Source organism: Buteo buteo, chromosome 11 (assembly GCF_964188355.1).
Source record: "Buteo buteo chromosome 11, bButBut1.hap1.1, whole genome shotgun sequence".
NCBI lineage: Eukaryota > Metazoa > Chordata > Aves > Accipitriformes > Accipitridae > Buteo > Buteo buteo.
In genome coordinates, this window is record NC_134181.1 from 25,295,297 (window position 1) to 25,316,540 (window position 21,244).

At 48.7% G+C, this 21,244-nt stretch overlaps 1 protein-coding gene across 2 annotated transcripts; it reads left to right on the plus strand.

Annotated features, from left to right (window-relative positions):
* The first annotated feature begins 44 nt into the window (after positions 1 to 44).
* RPRD2 (regulation of nuclear pre-mRNA domain containing 2) lies at positions 45 to 20,387 on the plus strand. Of its 2 annotated transcripts, XM_075040826.1 has the most exons (11): positions 45 to 612; positions 7,110 to 7,239; positions 9,915 to 10,015; positions 11,201 to 11,278; positions 12,605 to 12,657; positions 13,408 to 13,534; positions 14,439 to 14,614; positions 15,300 to 15,585; positions 15,945 to 16,220; positions 16,506 to 16,709; positions 17,398 to 20,387. In XM_075040826.1, exons 1-11 carry the CDS (start codon positions 393 to 395, stop codon positions 20,124 to 20,126), a joined length of 4,380 nt encoding a protein of 1,459 aa, XP_074896927.1. In that variant the 5' UTR covers positions 45 to 392; the 3' UTR covers positions 20,127 to 20,387. The 2 variants fall into 2 exon arrangements, with proteins under 2 accessions (XP_074896927.1, XP_074896929.1); XM_075040828.1 differs by lacking the exon at positions 11,201 to 11,278.
* Positions 20,388 to 21,244: the final 857 nt, after the last annotated feature.

Genomic DNA, 21,244 nt, shown 5'->3' on the forward strand with positions numbered 1-21,244 from the left:
CGGAGGGGCGGTGGCGGGGGGGGGCGGGGGGCAGAGTCGCGGCGGCCCGTGTGAGGGAGCCCGGCACAAAATGGCGGCGGGGGGGCGGGCGCTGCGCGCGGGGGGGGCCGGCCGCTGACCGCGCCGCCGCCGCTCCCAGCCGCCGCCCGGGTCAGCCGGACGGGGGCCCGACGGGCCGCGGCCGAACGATCGCCCTCGGGGCGGAGCCGCCTGTCCGCCGTTTACTCCTTGGCCCGGCGTAGTCAGGGCCGTCGCATTCCCCGCCCCGCCGCGGCGGGTCCCGCCGCCTCCTGAGGCGCCGCCGCCCGGGCCCCGCCGAGGCCGAGAGCGTGAGCGGGAAGAGCCGCGCCGCCGCCGTCCGCGCGGCCCGGTTGGGCGAGCAGGGCGGGAAGATGGCGGCGGGCGGCGGAGGCGGCGGCCGGGCCTCCTCCTCCTCCTCCTCGGCCGCCGCCTCCTCCTCCTCGGCCGGCGCGCTGGAGGCCTCGCTCGACAGGAAGCTGCAGGCGGTGACCAACACGATGGAGTCCATCCAGGGCCTCTCCTCCTGGTGCCTGGAGAACAAGCGGCATCACAGCACCATCGTCTACCACTGGATGAAGTGGCTGCGCCGCTGTGAGTGCGGGGCGCCGGCGGGGGAGGTGGGGGGACACCGGGGGCCGTGGTCGCGGGGGGACCGTCCCTTGATTTCGGGCAGGTGCTCGTCCGCCTTCCCGTAGCCTCATCCTGCTTCACCCGGTGTTTGTCGGGACGAGGAGGGTGCACGGCGCAGGAGGCTGTCGGCCGCCGCTGGCTGGGGTTGGGGGGTCCACAGTGGCGGAGGGCGATGGGGTGCAGCTTACGGGGCTGTGTCGGAGGTTTTGGAGCCGACATCGGGCAGCGATGAAATCGGAGGGTCTCTGGTCGTTCAGAACTCTGTTGGTGTTGCGTGGCCCCGGGCAGGGTTTCTGGTTAGCATCAGCTTGTCATGCTTAGAAAAACACAAAATTGCGTGTCTGCACCTGAATGGTGGCATCTTCAATCTCCTGAATTCTGCGTGTGCTTGCCCGGGATCTTCTAAAACGTTATTTTGAGAGCTGGGGGGAAAGATGCCTTCAGCATTGTGGGGGCGAGGGACTTTCGCTGTCCCCTTCCATGGTCAAAGCAGCCTGTTGTTGGCACGAATAAGTATTGGGTGCCAATGCTTGGATTTGGTGAGCGCCCACAGGCGATGCAGCAGTGACCCGAAAGTGGGAAAGTTAATGTTTTCATGAGTCTAAACAAGGTGGCGTTATCTCCGCTGTCTCGCTGCTGTGTGAAGGTTTTGTCTGTTGTCGCAGGAGTTAAAGTAAGCTTTGCAGTAACAGGAAGATAACATTCCCATCCCAGAGTGTCGCTCCAGTTTGTGCTAAACCTTTTGTAAAGTTTGGGATAGTTGGCTTTCATTATCGAGGCCCTTCTGCAAAATGCGGAGGGCCCTTTTCCCCGAAAATTTTTATTTACATTTTTTTTCTTGTCCATACATGCGTGATTAAAGAGGGTAAGGTAAGAGCCCGAGGGCTGTTCTCTGGTCCATACTGACCTGCTGGTGAGGAGAAGCTGGCCCTGGTCCATCCTGGCTCGCTGTCATTGCCCACCTCTCCTGGAAATCCTCATCTCTCTGACAGCCCCTGTCACCAGGGGGGTCCTGCGGGATCATCCTTGGTCCTCCCTCTCACTCTGAGCATGTCCCCTCCAAACAAAATCCAGTTCATGTCTCTCCTCAGGATGCGCAGATTCCTCTGGACTTGGTGTTTCTTGTCACAGCTGCCATTCTGGCTCCTCTCTAGGACCTCAGTGAACGTCTCGCTGTAGGTCAGACCCCTCGTTCCCTGCCTGTGCCTCGGGGCAGGTCCTTGCCAGCACAACTCCCCCATGTTTATTGTCCTACAGCTCTTGTCCCGCTGGCTCGTGGAGCGGAGACTCTTCCCTGGACTCCTGCTGCTTCTCCATGGCTGACATTCGTCTTTCAGCTCCTGGCCAAGGCAGCTGAGCTTCCAGAGACGCTGTTTTGGCGCTGCCCCTTCCTTCTCCCTTGCACTCCTTCCGTCCTTCTCAAGCTCATCAAAAGTAATTTAATTGTTCCCACTTGCAGGGCCCTTGATGCTCTCTCTGTTCCTGCCCTGCCAGCTCATGTCTGCTACTGGGCTGTTGGTTCCTCCCCCTGAGCCCTTAGTACCGGCCTGGACTTTTTGTTTTATTTTAGTATGAGCGCTTTCAAGGATTTCCTTGCGCAGCCCTTGCGAGGATCTCCCCTTAACACCCCTCGTGTTTGCCCAGGTTCCTCCTAAAGCATCTTGTCCAAGGTACCAGCTAAAACAATCCCTTGACAGCGGCCGTGATGCTGCTGTGTCCTGACCCCTGATTGTTTGGTTACTTCCCGCTTATGTGGTGGCGGTTTTTTTCCTGCTTTTCCCATCACGGTACACTTCATTCTCTGCCCCAAGGACCTCACAACCTCTCCCATCTTCTCGCGCAGCGGGAAGTTGTGGTCCCAACCAGAAGAGTTCAGTGGTAATAACAACAGCGAGTGCAGCTTGCTTTTGGGTTCCTTTCCCAGCTTTTAAATATTATAACTCTAAATCTTCTAAGAATGCATAAAAGCTGCTTTTTCCAGGGAGCTCCTAGCAAAGAATGGCTGTGGTGGGATTGGGGGCTGTATGTCGGTGCTCTGCCCAGGTGAAGGTGAAGGCACCCCCCTTTAACTGGGGGGACAAGTGCCTTAGTATCTCTTAGATGCACATCTCTGTTAAGTGTGAGACCCTTGAGTGGGGCACTTCCTGCCCGGTGTCTCTCCAGCAATGCCAGTATTGAGCTGAGGGCGGTTTCTTGCAGGAGGCTTTTAGAAAATGTCAAGTGTGGGGAAAAAAATTGGCCTTTTTATTCTTTATCTTCTATAAATCAGAGTAAGTAGGCGTTGGGCTGGCCTGCGGGTCAGTTGGTGCTCCTGCCTTGGGCTGTGAAGGGATTTTGCCTGAGCATTGGTGGTCTCGTGGGTGCTCCTGCCCTGAGGGGTGGCCGATCCCTCTCCCTCTGCATGCTTTTGAGAGGAAACGGCTGCATTTTGCTGTGGGTATTTCCTAGCATCTGTATTTTACCGTACCTTGACGGATTTTTCTGTGCTTCGCTGTTAGATACTTGTTTCAGCTGATGTGGAACGTCCAGTGTAACCAAAGAGGTATGTGGCTAGTTGGACAAAAGATTTGGTCCTTTCAGAAAAAAAAGAAGAGTGCTGGTATTTAAATACATTGCTGTTGGCATGGGCATCTCCCTCCCCGGGTCAAGGCTTGTCCTGAGCATGAGCCAGTCATGGCTGCAGTTGCTGGCCAAGAGTTTCATGTCATAAATGTTTCTGCAAGGTAATGCTGCAATAACTTTAGCTCTGGAAAGTTTCTGTTGTGAATCAAGAGCTTTCCCTCAAGAGGAGGGTTGTCTCGTCAGTGCGTCCAGGTGAGCAGCTCTTAAATGCAAGTTAAATTGGACACATTGCATGCCGGCCACCCAGAGGCATCAGTCGATGGAGAAGGTGGCTGTCCTGGAGCTGAGCAAAAAGCTGCGGTGGGCTCAGTTATAAAATTTCCTGTTTCTTGTCTATATTTCCTCTCCAGTTTAAGCTGAGACAGTCTAAGAGTAATTAAGAAGCCATTCACCCGTCAGATGTGGCTAGTTGCATAATGTGGTTGAAACCCCTTGTACAAAGTGCGTCTTGGACCCCAAGGTGCTTGGTTTTCTTTTTGCGGCTCGTCCGTAGCCTAGGTTATTGGTCTAGCATGGATCTTTCCTACTGTGCAATTTGGGTGAATCTTGTTTTATAAATATTAGCTCTAAATCGAGGAGCTAAATTAATTCTGCCTTGGCTGAGGTCTGCGTTCAGCCTTGTGGAAGTGGTGGCAGAGGTGATGGTGCGAGCTGTGCTCCATGAGTTTGGCATTTGTCTTGAACTTGGCTTCGGGTTTTTCTGCTGCATTTGAATGCCGTGTGTATGTTGAATCATTTAAATCAAAGATTTATATATCTTCAAGATCTATTTTGCATTATTTCACAAGATACGAAATCAGTGCTATCTCTGCTGGTGGATAACATCGCTGAGATAGAAAGAGCATCCAGTGACCAGCGGGTGAACTAGCAGTGGAGTGCTGGGTTTTAATTAAATCACAGAAAACCCATTTTGATGGGATGCTGATCTGATAGATTATTGAGGCTGGCATTTGGGGAAGGCTGGCTCTGAATCGTCTCGGGAAGCCAGGCGAGCGCAGCACCACTCTGGTTGGATTTCCAGCCCTCCAGGCAGAGCGGAGCACTCCTCACTGCGCTTCTCACTCAGACAAACAAACTCCTGTCTGCCGTGTAAGCATGTTTAGGGTGAAGGTTGTAAATAACAGTTTCTGGTAATGAATCCTTGGGCTTGTTGTGCTTGTTGCTGTAAAAGCTTATTCTGGGACATGGGAGTTGAGGCTCCTTGACATGGCAGCTGCTGGAGCGGTGTTGGAGTAGGCTGGTGGGAAGGATGAAAAATACCTTCAGCAAAAAAATAGCTGGAAAATACATGAGGAACAAAAGTACAGGTGAGAAGCCGGCTGCAGCGCTGGTGGAGACAGCGGCTGTGCGATGCCTGGCTTGGGTCTCACACCTTTGGCCATGTGTCCCGGTGGCCGCTGTAGGCAGGGGTGGCGGAGGGGACAGGGCTGTGGGAAGCAGGGTCGCCCTGGGAGCTCACTGTCCCCTTGACTGCCGTGCTGTTCCTGCGCTGGGTTTAGGGCTGGATGATGCTTCTTGCTCACCCATCGGTCTGTAGTGATGCTCAGCAGGCGCCAGCAACAAGCAAGAAGAATCAGTGCTGCTTGTAGGGGTTCGTGGAGGGTCTTCACTTCATGGCATCAACGTGTTGAGGATTTGACGATCAAACCAAACTAAGCCTTTGCATGTATCCTCAACTTTGCTTTCCTGAAGAGGCTGCCTTGTGTGAAAGATCTTCATTTTGAACAAACAACTTGTTAAATTATCCTTTAATATCAGTAGGTCAGCGTAGAGCTTGTACGGTCAAAATGTTCCTGGTGTGAGCTTTTAAACCAAGTTCACTGCGTGCCAGGGCTCCTGTGCTAGGTGGGTGCTGGACCTGGGTCTGCTTGGTTGGTGCCGATTCCTCTTTGGGGATTGAGCCCTTCCACAGGAAAGGCATGCGAGAGCACAGGCAAGAGTTGTGCACAGAGAGGAGTCCCAGAAAGCACCGGTGTTTCATGCCCAGCTTCCCATAGGCGAGCACACACTGTCATTTGTGAGCAGGGATTCTCTGCTTTATGATAAGGCTTTTAAATAATTGCGTTCAGTGTACTAAAAATAAACTAACTGTGTATTTCTGTGGCTGTGATCCTACTTTGATGGATTCCTTGCTAGAAGTCTGTCGGTGGTCACGGACCCTCTTTGCTGCATCAGAGAGGAATGTTGAAAAAGAGGCAGGTGATAAAATTTAACAATTAGTTTCCAACAAAAGCATGTGAGTTTAGTGTTGCCTGGAAAATACTCACGTAGTGGCTTTTCCTTAGACGCAGTCCAAGGTGTGAATGAGTTTTGTGAAAATCCTGGCTTTATTTCTGGTCGGCTTTGAGCAGGAGGAGAGCGCAGAGCTGCCAGAGATTGAGTAGCTGCGGTGGTTGGGTTGGGGTTTTTCTGCGACAGGTTGAGTGCAGGAGTGGTATCAGTAAGAGGTAAGCTCCCTCCAAGGGCTCTGGACCAGGGATGATGCTAAGAGCTTCCTGACGGGAAACCCGGAGACCAGGAGAGCTGCAAGGTGCAGCTGTGCCGTGGGAATAGGCTCTGCTGAGGTAGGGACAACTAGAAAATGGAGCGGGATGGAGAATTAAGGGGTTTTTAGATAAAAACTCTGATTACTGTTGCGGCTGGGGTACAACCGGAGGGGGGTGTAATGCAGGGAAGGTGGGAGCCTGATAGAGCTCATGGGCACGTGAAACAAAACCGTCTATTGTCACCGTTCCTATATTTAAATCCTCGTGTTGTGTTGTTAAATTAAGTGAAGAAGCTAATTAGCATGTGGATGAGCTTACTGCGCTACAAGCGCTGCTACTGGCCAACTTAAGAAGAGGTTTGATGAAATAATTAGATTTGGAGCTGAATATAAGGAAGATCAGAGGTGCGTTTGGTGTGGATGCATTTGGAGTATGGCTGTGGGTGGGAGGTCTGGGCACGAAGGTCAGTGCCAGCTCAGCAGGGACAGGGGAGGTGGTTTTGGAGAAATCAATCTCTGGAGGAGAAGGGACTGGGATCCGGGGTCCTTTGTGTGCCGCACAAAAGCTGATGCCTGGTTGGCGTTAAATTGCACGTCAGAAAAGGCCATCCAGGCAGCCAAGGAACCGGCAGCGCTTATTAAACAGATTAATAAATATTGGTGTATCAATAGGAGGTGTTTAAAGGGATGTGAAGAATATCTCTCCCTGTCTGTAGTAAGTGCCCTCTGCACAGCTATGGACATAGGTATGTGCCTGGTAAAACCTCCCTGATAAAGCTGTGAGTCTTAGAGGCCGTTTTAAGCCATTACAGCTTAAAAAAAGGGAGACTTATACATGATGATTACTAGAAAATACGACTAAGTGGCCTCTGAATTATTAAATGGGAGGTTGCACTGAGTCAGTACCCAAACAGGGTGATGCTGGAGCTTTGGAGACCAGACCAGACCCACGCTCTGGAGCGTTTGGGTTTTTTCCCCTGCAGAAGTTTGTGCTGTTTTGTGTTCGACCTCTTACAGCAGGCGATGCTGATCTTTCTGGCTGTACGGTTCCTCCTGCTGCGTGGGTATTGTAGAAATAGCACACGGTCAACAGCTTTCTAAGCCCAAGTCAGAGTTGAGGCTTGACGTTACCAAACGTGAAGTTTTTGGGAAGATCTGGAAATTATTTGTAAATCGAAGATTTTCTCTCTAGTCCCCAGTTTTGACCGTTGGACTTGCCCTTGGACATGCCATTGACAGAAATGCTGAACACCCCGCTGCCAAAAGTGGGCACTTAAATGTTGTTATCAAAATGCAGCTTACGTGACTACTTCTACTTGATGATGAATCTGAATTTTCTTTTTGTCTTTAGCTGCCTTTCCTCATCGACTGAACCTTTTTTATTTGGCCAATGACGTCATACAGAACTGCAAGAGAAAAAACGCGATTGTCTTTCGTGATACGTTTGCAGAAGTGCTTCCTGAAGCTGCTTCATTAGTGAAGTAAGTAATGGTGTGTTGGAAGGTTGAATGTCTCAGAAAATGTGATATTTTTTTTTTCTTCTAACATCTCAAACTCTAGAAACATCAGCAAAATTTCAAGGATTTTGTTTGAACGACTGTGTGGGTTTGAGCTTCTCTACAAGGAGTGTGCTAGAATGGGCGTAGAGCTGGCTTTTAATTTGCACGGTGGTCTCCTGAACGACTGTGTGGGTTTGAGCTTCTCTACAAGGAGTGTGCTAGAATGGGCGTAGAGCTGGCTTTTAATTTGCATGGGAGTCTCCTTGGAGTAAAATTATCACATGAAGTGGTGTGAGGGGCAAGTCTTGCACCAATATGTGTGTGCTGTGTAGCTCTGCCCTCCCTTTGCCTGCAGGCACTGGTGGCTTGTGCTGCTGCTGGGGGGGACAGTGGCAGACTTGGGGGAGCACTTACAGTGAGGAGGGGTGCAACAAGACAGGGAGGAAGAAGAGGATCTCCAGGGATCTGCCTGTGGCACCCACCAAGAGAACAAGTGTCGCAGATGCCAGTCTAATCCCTGCCTGGCTTCTGTGAGCTTCTCTGTGGCTCCTGTGCTGCCGTACCCATCTGCTAAAAGATTATTTCAAGGTAATGCATTCTCAAAGGTGGTTTTGTGCTCCGCTGGAAATCGGAGACTTTAATTTATTAGAGTAATGTGGGACGAAAAGATATCATGCTGGCACGTGTCCTGGTGGGGCGAGCCCTGTCCCGTCATTACTGCAGGATGCCTTGTTGCCCTCTGTTTTGGTTTCTGAATCTTCCTCAAACCAGATGGCCTTTAAGGGGCAGGACATGGTAAAAATACGAAGCAGCTCCTTAGTAGTAACGTGATGTTGCTTGTTTCTGTGTCTTTAGAACAGAGTTTGAAGCAGCAGATGGTTGAACGTAGCATGAGACAGGGAAAAGGTTAAAGTTGGACTGCTCATTAGCTTATATTTAAATGTAAGTTGCCAGAAGAGAAAGTTGCAAATACCATTAATAGATGCCAGCAATGAAGAGGAGGGAGAAAAAATTCTGGGAGTATGAGCTACCAAAGCAAAAGAGAGAAGGAAAAGCTACAGCAAGAATTGCAAGTTACCGATCCTTTGATAGCCCCAACAGGCTTTACCAAGCCCAGTCCTGTTCCGGATGTTGGTATAGAAATGATTAAATGGATAAAAGTTCTGTGAACCTTCTGCTTCCGTCTTCCAGTGTTTGTGTACCATGGGAGGTGTGACTTGGCTACCCTTTTTGGACTCCGATGGAAGATTTTTGTCTCTTCCATGTGCACCTCGCTGGCCCTGCCAGGTGGTGTCATCCTGTCTTTCCCTCTGCAAAGCTTTGCGTGGCCAGGGACAGCAGTGTCACTCCACAGCAGAATCTTAGTGACCAGCCTTCTTCCAGTTGGTTTAAAAAGCAGCAAAAGTGTCTGGAAAACGCATCACACTTTCTTGGGGCACTGAGCTGGAACGCAAATGCAGCAGGGCTTGAAGTCGAGTCGGACAGCTGCTCAGGTGGACTTTAAAAAGGTCCCTCCCAACCCAAAGGGTTCTATGAAGCACCTTTCCTTCTATAGCTCTGCCTGGCAGGGCACCCACTGCCTGACGGTGCAGAGTAGCTCCTTTGCTCTGGGTTTGGAGCCATGCTGCAGTGCCAGTTGCCGCCCGGGTCCCACAGGGAATGATGGTGCCAGCTCCGCTTTCCAATTAGAGTTTATTATTCTGAGCTGGAGTCCTCTGGGGCAGTCGCTTCTGGTTGTTGGCAGAGTTTGGGCTTGCATGCTGCCCTCTGAGTGCTAAATTCGGGGTGCGTGAACTTTAATTTGGGTTGCTTTGTAGAAAGCGCTCTTTGTTTGGGTGATTAGCAGGGTGATGACTGGTCTGATCATGCATTTTTCCTCTCTTATCCCAAGAGCTGTCCCTTGGGTCTGCGCCCTTGTGTTGACTTGGGGTCTACAGAGAACATGCTTTGAAAGTGGTTGCTTACAGATGTTTTATTTGTCATTTTTTTTCCTTGAAACAGAAGCACCTGGATGAGATACACTATTTGACACCAGGCCATCTCCTTTTCTTTCTTTCTTTGGAGATTCTTAGAGATGACATTGCTTAACTCCCAAGGCTGATGCTGCTAGGCACAGAGGGGATGTGTGATCAGGGATGAGTGGGAGAGCTTGTCTTCTTGATGAAGTTCAACACCTCTGGTCACCTGCTCTACAGTCAGTTCTCTCTGAAGTAGTTACTCTTACCTGTGAAGAGAGTCATGTTTTATTTTTTCCCCGCCCTGGAATAATCACTTTTTTCCCAGAGTATCCATATAGAAAACTGCTTTGGAAGAGTAACAAATTTTTTTTTTTCCCATGAAGAAAGGCTTCAGAGAAATCCTATTGGTGTTCCTACTGCTCCAAAACCTTCTAATTTTACCCCCAAGAGGGCCCTGATCCATAACGATATGGAAGTGTGTGTTTGCTTAACTCCAAGCGTGCAGACTTGCTGCCTTGGTCTCACTGGGACCCCTTGCAGTAGAACTAAAGTTGTCACCTGGACAAAGAACTTCCAAGTCTGAAGGGTCTTTTAAAGTTTTTATTTAAATACATCATTATTTACATTATTATCCATTCTAGAATCATGAGAAATTACAGTGTGGGTGTAAAGAAAACCCATTATGCTCTTCTTTTTCAGGGATCCATCTGTTTCCAAATCTATTGAAAGAATCTTCAAAATCTGGGAGGACAGAAATGTGTACCCCGAGGAAACCATTTTGGCACTAAAAGAAGCTCTGAGTAAGTTACTTACCCTTTGCATTTCTTGCCTTACAGACTAACACATGAGCTTGGTGACGTTAAAGAAAATGTCTGGAATCGCTGAGTAAAACGAGTTTATTGTGTGTAGCTGTTCTTTCTGCATTTGCACCTAGCACAGACTTTGAAGTAGTGAGGTGTTGCACGTGAGCAGCACTGAATTCATCTGCTTCACGTTTTTTGTACCTGTCTCAAGACAGCTCTGAATCCTTTCACGTAAGCTGGAATTGTTCCAGCTGAGAGTAAACAGAATGTGAAGGTAAAGTGGTCCTACAAGTCCTGAACACAGTGCCCTGGTAGAGGGCTTGTGTCCCTGGCTCTACCTTTGAGTCCCTTTCAGCAATAAGTTGTTTTTACTAATAATATTTGTGGTGTTGGAAAGAGGCTGGGAGAGAAGCTGGAGGGTTGAAGTGTCCTCAAGTACTTATGAAAGAACTCTGCTTAAAAGCTGAAATGACTAACAGTAACTGGAAACACGCATAGTCAGTTAAAACAAGAAATTAGCCGATACTCAAATACTTGAAGGAAATTAGTCCATGTTTCTGCTTTGCTTGGTTACATCAAGAGCTAAAGGTGCTTCAGGAAATCCTCACGTGTGGTTTTGAGAGCCAGTCGTCATCATGGCAGGAGAAACACAGTGTCTCGAGTTCAGGCTTTGGTATGTGAAAAGGCTTTAGTTGGGCATTGCATGTTGAGCAGTGAAGTTTATGTGTACATTCTGAAATCTCTAATTTTTGTAACCTGAAAACAAAAGTATTTCAGATTACTTGTAAATTAGGTATTGTGGCTATTTTCCCAACTTGTATTACTTGCCTGTTGAATGATGATTTTGTAAAAGCCTACTTAAAGAGCGGAGTGGTATAGTTTTATTTTTAGATGCCTTGTGTTTTTCGTTTTTACTCTGGTCGTTACTGTGATTTTTGAGCTGTCTTAGTGTAAGGGCAAACAGAAACTTGATTTAAAAATGGAAGACCATGCCACAGGTTGCTGTATTCCTGAGTAAACTTAGGTTCTCTTGGGCATCCAGCAGCTCATCTAAGGAAGTTGGTCTAGGTATTTTAAAACAAATTTCTGTTCACTCTTTTACCATGCAACCATATGGCACCAAAACCAGATTCTTAAAGGAATCCCATAATGCCAGACTGCAAAAAATGAAATGTTTTCCAGGTACCACTTTCAAAACTCAGAAGCAGCTGAAAGAAACTCTGAACAAACAACCGAATAAGCCGTGGAAGAAATCGCAAAGTAAGGAAACAATGTGAACTCTCTGAACTAATATAGAAATTGCCTTCTTGAGGAACAGAAGAAAGGCTAGCCCAAACCGGGCAAAGTACCTGGACTAAAACATGAGCCAGCATGCATCTTCCAGGCTTGTAAAGCTCCTTACAGACTAATATGTAAAGCACCGAGGAGTTGTTGCTAGAGAACCACTTTTTAAAGGAATGAAGTAAGAGGAAAAAAAAATACCTTTATGACAGTGGAGGTTATGAACAGTAGAGGAAAGAGCTGGTGGAACTTCTTGGAAACTGGCGTTAGACTATTCAGAGATGGAGAGAAGACAGACAGAACCGTGTACTTTGGCAGCAGGAGGTGGACACTACCTTTGTGCTCAGGAACACATCTTCAACAGCAAACTAGGTGCTAGGATAAAAGAAAACTGGAAGCTGGCAGTGCAGATAATGAACTCTGGCGTCTGACAGTACCGGGAGTGCAGTCTAGCAGGAAATGCATATAATATACCAATCTTACTAATCTTATTATACTCTAAAGCTTTGAATGGTCCGTAAAGCGAGATGGTGGAACGTTAGGTGTAAGACGTGGCGTGCACCCGCCTGTACATGTCCTAAGATCAGAAGGTTAATAGAAGAGTTTGGAAGCGTTTATTACGGGGCTTAACATCACAAGCTGCTTTCCTAAACAAAAATGTGCTATATTCAGCATGGATGAAGGGTTTAGTGTTTTGCTGCTTATCAGATGTTTCTCCTTTTTTGTCCAGAAACCAATGGATTTAGTGTCTCTTGATAGTGGGATTTGTTCCCCCCGCTCTGTTAATGAGATGTTAGAATAGAGGTGTAAGTGTTTTTAAGGTTGAGAGCATGTTTAGGCCTAGTAAGTACCGAGGGGAGATCCTGTCCGAAGGAAGTGCTGGACTGTGTGTGTCAGCTCTAAGTCTGGAACTTAGGAAATAATGTTACCTACCTTGTAGAGAGGTATAAACTCACTGGATAAGGCTGTTAAATCAACCCTTGCAGGGACTTGTCTTCCCAACGGTAGAGCTGGAAAAGGTATGCACAGTAAATTTTTACAGCAGGTTAAAAAAAAAAAAAAGCGATAGTATAATTTGTTGACCTCAGTCATTATCTAGCTGCACGTGACTGTCCCCCGATTAGGTAACAGAAAGCCAGAGCATTGAGGGACATCTGTGTGGAGGAGAAAATGTAATGAGTAACAACAGCCTGCAAGTCTGTTGAATTATGTTAAAATATTTTCTATTAGAACTGCCTGTTGTGACTTACTTTCAGTTGGGGTGTAGTTCCTTGGGTTCTTTATATATTTTCTTTATTCCAACAGCATCCACAAACCCGAAAGCTGCTTTGAAGTCCAAGATTGTTGCCGAATTCAGAGTAAGTCTGCAAGTGGAAATACTCCATTGCATTAACCTCCCTCCTTGGGCTGTAGCTTTTGTGTAGCTTACATCCACCAGCAGCATAAGCTTGATGGGAAGCTCTAGTGCTCGGTGTCTTTTTGTTCCTTGGCATACAATGTTAGGGCTGCTGCTGCTTCTGTGCACCCTTAGGGACAACAAGGCAGCTGGAAAGCATTCAGGAGCAGTGCGGAGGCTCCCTGCGGATACACTGGTTTTCATCTGGGGTAACCTCGTGCAAGAGAGCAGTTTGCCTTCTCGGGAGCTGTGTGAAATTCACGGGTCCTACACTTAGAGGGGCTGGCTGAGGCGTATGGTCAGATCGTCGTAGTGAAGGAAGAGTTTAGGGTGGCCGAGGAGATGGTGGCAAGAAATTTATCTAAATTAAGTCCCCCAAAGGAGTCCGGTGTGTTAGTGAAATGTGTGGGCACTAGTAGAGTTAAAAAAAAGAAAACAAAAAAGGCCTCTCCCTAATCTTAGCCATCATCTACAAGGAGACTTGTAGAACTACAGCCTCTGCCTGAGCCTGAGTCTGCTGATCTCTTTGACCTGAGGTTAAAAATCCAGAGGTTCGCACAGTTCATTTCTGCGTTAGCTCTCGTTTGGAAATGGTTTTGAACCAGAGCATTGTTTGTCGCTGAAGCAAGTTTGTGCTGTTAGCTCTGCACAGCAGGGCTTCTCTTCCGTGGAATGTGATGAGGATGCTGTTCTTGTTTGACTTTTTTTTCAGCCGCAGTCTCTCATTGATGAATTGCTATTATATAAGCGCTCGGAAGACCAGATAGAACTGAAAGAGAAGCAGCTTTCCACTATGAGGGTGGATGTGTGCAGCACTGAAACACTTAAATGCTTAAAAGGTAAAGACAGCATATAACGTACAAAACCTGACGTAATTAAAGGAGGCACAAATACAGTTGTAGGAGCTCCTCGGTTCTGTTGAGCCTTAGACCAGAAATCAGACTGTGTCTGTAAAATGCCAGAATTTCAAAGTGCAGTTAACCACCAAGCCTAAAGTCTTTTTTAATTTGAGCCTGTTCATAGAAATCCACAGATACAGACCTCAGACAAAGCAGAAGTGATGAAGGTGTATTTTGTACTATTCAAACACACCCTCCTGTGTTGTTAAAACATGCATTGTCCTTAATGTATTCAGAACCCCATAAATAATTTTGGATTTAATATTTTAAGTGAAGGCATCCATCAGTGGATACAGTTTGAGAATGCCAACTGTGAGTCCGATAGCAAACAGTGCGTGTTAGGGGTAAACGAACTGAGTTACGTTGAACTGTGTAAGCAGGAAATTTAATTGTAAAACTGCAGATAGCTCCAGCTGTGCTTGGTAATCCATGACTGCAGTCTTTGAAAATGGTCATTTACAGTCATAACTTGTAGATGTGAACGCCGATGATGTTAGGAACCCTTGGAATATGGTAACAAAGGAAAAACAAAACTCAAGATTTTTGCCTCTTCCAAAATGGAAGTACACTCTCTGGGTAGTTGAAAGAGTAAAATTTTACACTTCTGTGTCTTGAATTTATTTATCACTAATAACTAGTTGAAAAACAATAGAGACTGCTAGCAACTTGGCCTCTTTTTTCAATGGATATCGACAGATGAATGGGGCGGTCTAGGGAGTGTACAGTGTGATGTAGTGTCCGTTGTCTGAACTTCCCGGTTGCTGCTGTTGAGGACGCGCTTCTGAGAGCTGATATCCTGTTTGGCAGAGGGCAGCTTATTTACGTGGTGTTAATCTCCTCGCAGATAAAACAGGAGGAAAAAAGTTCTCCAAGGAGTTTGAAGAAGCAAGTTCAAAGCTGGAGGAGTTTGTAAATGGCTTAGACAAGCAAGTGAAGAATGGCCCGTCTCTCACTGAAGCCCTGGAGAATGCTGGTATATTTTATGAAGCGCAGTATAAGGAAGTCAAGGTGGTAGCAAATGTAAGTACGTTTTTCCTTGATCCTGCTCGGGTGGACCAACATCTGCCTGTGTTCAACTAAGCATCTCAGAAGCTAGAAAATGCATTGTCTCTATTCACAAAAAAAAAAAAAGTTTGGCGTGATTGTTGTACAAATGGTTTCAAAAAAGAGCAGGGTTGAGGTGTCGGGCAAGAAAAGGAGACGCTAGAAAAATCCGTGGGTCAGAAGCTCAGTTCCTGTATGTTGCTGGAATTTTATAGCCCCTCTGGATTTTTAAATGGGGAGAAAATTAAAGTTAGTGTAACAAATCCTAATTCTGGATACTGCACAAGCTGTGATCAATATGCAAACTAGAAGAATGAACAAAGAATTCAGTAAAGCACTGTAGAAACAACCAACGCCCCCTCAGCCCTACAAAAAAAAAACCCAAACCCAAACTGGCAGCATATTTGTTAGAAAACATTTTTTTTTTAATGAAACTTGTTTTAAGTCACTGGAAAAAGGTTTTACCTTCCCTTTTTTTTTTTTGTGGTCATTGCTCTGCAAGTCACACTGTAAAGCTGGGTTCTTACTGCAGAGTTCTCACTGCGGGGTACAGGTAATTCAAAGTGGTTTTCTAAGGCTGTGCGCTTCTTCATTAGGGAGGTGATTGAGGCATGCCCTCTTCCTGTAAAAGATACTCAGGCCGATGTCCTTTCTTTCTTAGGCTTATAAAACATTTGCTAATCGAGTGAGCAATCTAAAGAAGAAGCTAGACCAGTTAAAAGCAACGCTTCCTGATCCGGAGGAGTCTCCTGTCCCTTCTCCAAGTATGGATGCCCCATCTCCGACAGGCTCTGAGTCTCCTTTTCAGGGGATGGGGGAGGAGGATAACTCCCGGTCTCCGGTGGTCGGAAGCCGCAAGACGGTATCTCCAGAGCCTGTGACGGATAATCGGGATGTGGAAGACATGGAGCTCTCTGATGTGGAAGATGACACGTCTAAAATTATTGGTACGTTCTGCAGGGGCAGCAGAGTGATTGTTGTGTAGAAATTACAATGAGACAAAACAGTCCTTTCAAGCCTCGTTTGGGATAGAGAGGATGCCCAAAGCCCTTGTTGGGCTGCGGGTTGGTGCTGTTGGGTTTCAATCTCCTGCCACAGTGCCCTGACACAAGCAGGGAAGTCCCAATCTAGCCGTGATTGTTCCCATCTCCCAAAACCACTCATCAAATACGTTTTTACATAGCCTGCAGGAAATCAGACCTAACATGCCAAATGATGAGGGTCCCGTTGAAAATCCTGTACCCTAACTAATTCTTTGGGGACAGAGTGATGGTTCTGGTCTTGTTCTCCCCCCTCTCTGATGCAGTGGAAGAGAGGAAGGAGAAGCAGGCTGTTCCAGCTTCGGCACCCACAAAGACTGAAAGCGTCCCCAAAGCGGTGCCGTCTACCGCTGCAGCAGGCACAACTTCGGTGACGGTGACAACACCTGCCCAGACTCCTCTGACTCCTCCGGCTCCAAAGGTGGTGAGCGCTGCGCCCGTCCCTCCATCACCAGCACTTGCGTTGCCCAACCTGGCCAACGTGGACCTGGCAAAGATCAGCTCCATTCTTAGCAGTTTAACTTCTGTAATGAAAAATACAGGTGAGTGCTGAAGCGGTACTAGCCCAGGTGTTTGGTTAACAGAGCTAACAATGGAGTTGTGTTTTGTAATCTTTTAAAGTTTTAATTGTCTCAAAATAAACATGAATGAGTTACTACTTAAAAGATCTGGCTCAGTCTTTCTGACACATGACTGTCGGCTTCATGAGCCTCTCTTTACTCAGACTCTGTGGAGCTCTGCTGCAGTTGTATCTGTGGAAAACTTGAGCCAAAAAAAGCTTCTGTTAATGAAGCAACGTACGTGAGTGGTGTGTGCTTCCGTCCTAGGTGTCAGTCCTGCCTCGAGACCTTCTCCGGGAACCCCGACGAGCCCAACAGCTCTTACTAGCGGCCTGAAGACTCCTGTCATGGTGACTCCATCTGTTCCTTCAAATCCGTTAGCAAACATTCTCTCCAAAGTTGAAATAACTCCCGAAAGTATTTTGTCTGCTCTCTCCAAAACCCAGACTCAGACTGCACCAGCATTGCAAGGTACCGGAGCGGGTCTTGAGGGAATGGCTAACTGTGTATAGATGGCAGTGGCCACGCTGAAACGTGCTGCTATGCTTGTCCTAAAGTGAAAATGAAGGGAGAAAATCTTATTTGGAATGTATCATGTCTTTGGCAAATGCATGACTTTTTCTCAGGTAGCATATCTGTTATGGACCAGTGAGTTTTATTGCTTTTCTGTACATCTTCCTATTTTTGCCGTGACCGAAGGGCGCTTATCCAGAACACTTTGTGGAAGGGCACTGAACGGGACAGGAGACGAAGAGAGGTCTTTGTGGTTTCCCTGTGCTTTCGAGAGCACTTTTTTCAAGCAAAAAAATTCCCACAGATCCTGGTCCTGCTTCTGCGCCTTGCATATGTAACCCTGGTCGGTAGTGCAGTGGTTTTTACACCTGGTTACAAAGCCAGGATGAGTTATTACCCACCTTATTCAGATGTATGTTGTAATTTATATTTATAGATCAATCTGGGCCTCTGGCAAAAGTTTGCACATTGGTGGGTGCTAAGGGCAATATTAATGCAGCAAAATCCAGTCATTTTCCTGGCTAGAACATGAAGCGGTTTTAAGGAATGACATCTGCAGTACCAATACCGAAACCTTTCCCTTGACAGCAGCTCAGGTTGACTTGCCTCTTACCTGAATATCTGAACGCAGCGTTCTTTTTTCCAGGTTTGTCATCCTTACTTCAGAGTGTTGCTGGAAATACCGTTCAGTCAAGTGAAACTGCTTCACAGAGCACTTCAGCATCGCCAGCCAACACGACTGTTCCTTGCGTGAAGGGGAGGAATATTCCTTCCAATACTCAGTCCTTTATATCCAAAAGTTTTGGTTATTCTCCAAACTCATCTACTGCTGAGGTTTCCTCAACTTCAGTTAATAAGGCTCCTGTGGGACATACCCCAGGGCTATCAAGCTCCAGTTTTAAGCCGCCAACCAATTCCCTGGGATTTTCCAGTTCCCACCCTACCAGCCCTTCTTCCCTTTTGCCAACAGAAACCTCACTGGGTCAATCCTCCGAAATTTCAAAAGCAAAGCTGGAATCGGAACCCCCTTCTCCAAGCCTGGAGATGAAGATACACAATTTCTTGAAGGGAAATCCTGGCTTCAGCGGTCTGAACTTGAATATTCCAATTCTCAGCAGCTTAGGGTCCAGCATCGCAACAGAGAGTCATGCGTCTGACTTCCAACGTGGTCCTACCAGCACTTCCATGGACAATGTGGATGGAACACCGGTGCGCGATGAGCGAAGTGGGACGCCCACCCAGGACGAGATGATGGATAAGCCAACATCAAGCAATGTTGACACTATCTCCCTGCTGTCAAAAATCATGAGCCCCGGTTCTTCGACTCCCAGCAGCACGAGGTCACCTCTTCAGAGCCGGGACGATGGATATTCCCAAGAACTCTCCAATTCTGTGCACACCTACCGGCCCTTTGGCCTTGGTAGAGAATCTCCATCTGGCCTGTACAAGCAGTCTGCAGACAGCATGGAGATACCTTCCTCTTTAATGGACTCCTCCCAGGAGAAGTTTTACCCAGACACGTCTTTTCAAGAAGATGAAGATTACCGTGACTTCGATTACTCCGGGCCACCGCCATCGGCCATGCTAAACCTGGAGAAGAAGCCTGCCAAGTCGATCTTGAAATCAAGTAAACTCTCTGAAGCTGCAGAGTACCAGCCGGTCCTGTCCAGCTATAGTCAAAGATCACAGGACTTTGGTGTGAAGTCGTCCTTTCCTCAGTCGATGAGGTCTATTCTTGATCAGAGCGAGAGCTGCGACCCACTGGCATCATCTCCGGGCATGTACGGGAGCTACGGCCTCAGGGGAAATGACTCCACCTCAGACGGCTCCCCTTCGCCCAGCAAGAATGATGTGTTTTTCACACCGGACTCCAATCACAACAACTTGCCGAAATCAGTGGTGCACTCCGGCCTCTCGCAGAAGCAATACCCGGACTCGCCCCACTCGATTCCCCACCGCTCGCTTTTCTCTTCTCAAAACGCCCTCTCCAGCCCTGCAGGCAGAGCACCCACGGCAAGCGTGGAGAAATCGTTGGGTTCTTCCATTTCCGCCACATCGACCATTGAGTTCAAGAACATGCTCAAAAACGCCTCCCGTAAGTCCTCTGAGGAGAAGCATTTTGGCCAAATTTCCAAAAGTAGCTCCAGCGAGGGGGTAAGCTTGTCTGGTCATGGCCCGGCTGGAGCTCCCAAGGGAGAGCCGCAGCCGCAGGAGGAGCATTACCGCATAGAGACCAGGGTCTCCTCGTCCTGCTTGGACTTGCCTGACAGCACTGAGGAGAAAGGGGCCCCCATCGAAACGCTGGGTTACCACAATGCCTCGAGCAGGGGGATGTCAGGAGAGCCCATCCAGACCGTGGAGTCCATCCGGGTTCTGGGAAAGGGGAATAGAGGACACGGGCGAGAGGCAAGCCGAGCGGCAGGGTGGTTCGAGATGAGCAGCAGTGGGAGCGCCTTCGATAACGGGCCCTCGGGCACGTCAGAGCTGCCCGGCATGGGGGGCTTCCCAGCACCGTACAAGGAGCATGTGCCGCCCTTCCAGGAGAGCGTCAACAACTTCCGAACAAATAACTTCAGCCCCGCTTTCGAGCACCACATGCCGCCACCGCCGCCCCTTGCGCCGCCTCCCATTGAGCATGGGACTCCCTTCCAACGGGAGCCGGTGGGTCCGCCCGCTGGGCCCCCAGCTGCCCCCCCCAAGGACCACGGCAGCCTCTTCCCGAGGGATCACTCAGTCCCTCCCCGCATGCCATCGGTGGATCACGCCAACCCCTTCTCAAAGGAAACCTCCACTCCGCTCTCACTGCCCCATGGTGTCCCCCCACCTCCCTCTGTGGAGCACGCTGGCGTCCCCTTCCCCACGCCCCCGCCACCCCCTGTCCCTGGGGAGCACGCCGGCGTCCCCTTCCCCTCCCAGCCGCCGCCGGCCGGGGAACACAGCGGTGCCCCCTTCCCCGCGCCGCCCCCCATGGCAGTGGAGCACGGTGCCGGAGCCTTCCCCAAGGAGCACGGTACGATCCACCAAGGGACGATGAAAGAGCATTTCGCTGTGCACACCGGACCCCGGGAGCCGGTGACCCAACCCCAACAGCGGGACCACGCCGCAGCCCCCCTGTCCCGCTCCCGTGAGGCCGTGGGTCTGACCCCCCTCTCCAGGGAGCAGCTGGGGGCGGCCCGCGGCCTGGGCCCCCCTGCTCACAGGGACGGTGGGAGCCGTGGTGGGGTGCTGGTCAGGACCCCCCGGGCTGACTTCAGGCCACGAGAGCCCTTCGTAAGCAGAGACCCCTTCCATAGCCTGAAAAGGCCCCGGCCGCCCTTCGGGAGGGGGTCCCCCTTCTTCGCCCCAAAACGCCCCTTCTTCCCCCCGAGGTACTGAAGCAGACGCCCAGCTCCTGAGCGAAGGCATCTGGACGCTGTAGAGAGCAACGGAGTAGCGCTTTCACTTGGTTTTTCCATATTTTTTTTTTCTTTTCTTTCCCTCAAGAGCCCCATAACCACCTCCTAAATTAAATGTTCTGTAATTTTTTTTTTTTTTTTTTTTTTTGCGGTTGTTTATTTCCCAAGCCCACCCAGTTGGTGCGAGACTAAGAAAAAAAAAAAGTTTTAACAAAAAGAAGCATTGCTGTTGAAATAAAAACTTCCAGTAGTAGTTTAAAAAGTTAAAAGGAAAAAAAAACCACACAAAAAAAAGAAAAAAAACTTAAAAAACTGAAAGGAAAGATGAAGTGTGCTGTTGGGATGTTGTTTTTTAGCCGATTACCAAATCGCTGCTGCAGGGAGGAGTGAAGGGTCCAAGCGCTGGCGGTGGCAGAGACACCCCCCCACCCCTCCTGTGCCTTCCTCTGCAGCGATGGTCACTGCTCCCCCTCCGGCTGGCAAAAAACACCAAAAAAAAGGCAAAAAGGCAAAAAAAAAAAAAAAAAAACAAACCACCCTACGATGATCTCCGCTGCCGCCGGCTGGACTGTTTGGCTCCCGGCACACCGGGAGCAAGGAGGGGTCCCCCAGCCTGTGTGTCCCCCCCCTCCATCTCACCCGCCGCGGGAAAAAAAATGTCGTCTGTTGGTTGGTTTTTGGTTTATTTTGGGGTTTTTTTGGTTGTTTTTTTTTTTTTCCTCTTCCCCTGGGAACACTGTTGACTTTCTACGTGTGTGTATATAATAATCACTTTTTAATTCCATCTCTCGGATCGTTCAAAACGCGCAAACGGAGCCCGCGGGGGGGGGGGGGGGGCTCGGGGTGCTGCCCCCACCCCCCCACCCCCTCGCAGGGCCGCCCCGCAGCCGCGCCGGCGGCTTTTATATGAAGTTGGAATTTTACTTGATTTATTTTAAATTTTTTTTTGGTTTTTTTTTTTTTTTTTTAGTTGCTAGAATCCATCATATATGTTTGATAAAGGTGTAGGGTTAAATATCTACATAAAAAGTACAAAAACGAGAAGGTGGCGGATCCTTTCTTTGTCGCGTGCACTCGGTCACCTCGGTCCTGACGGGA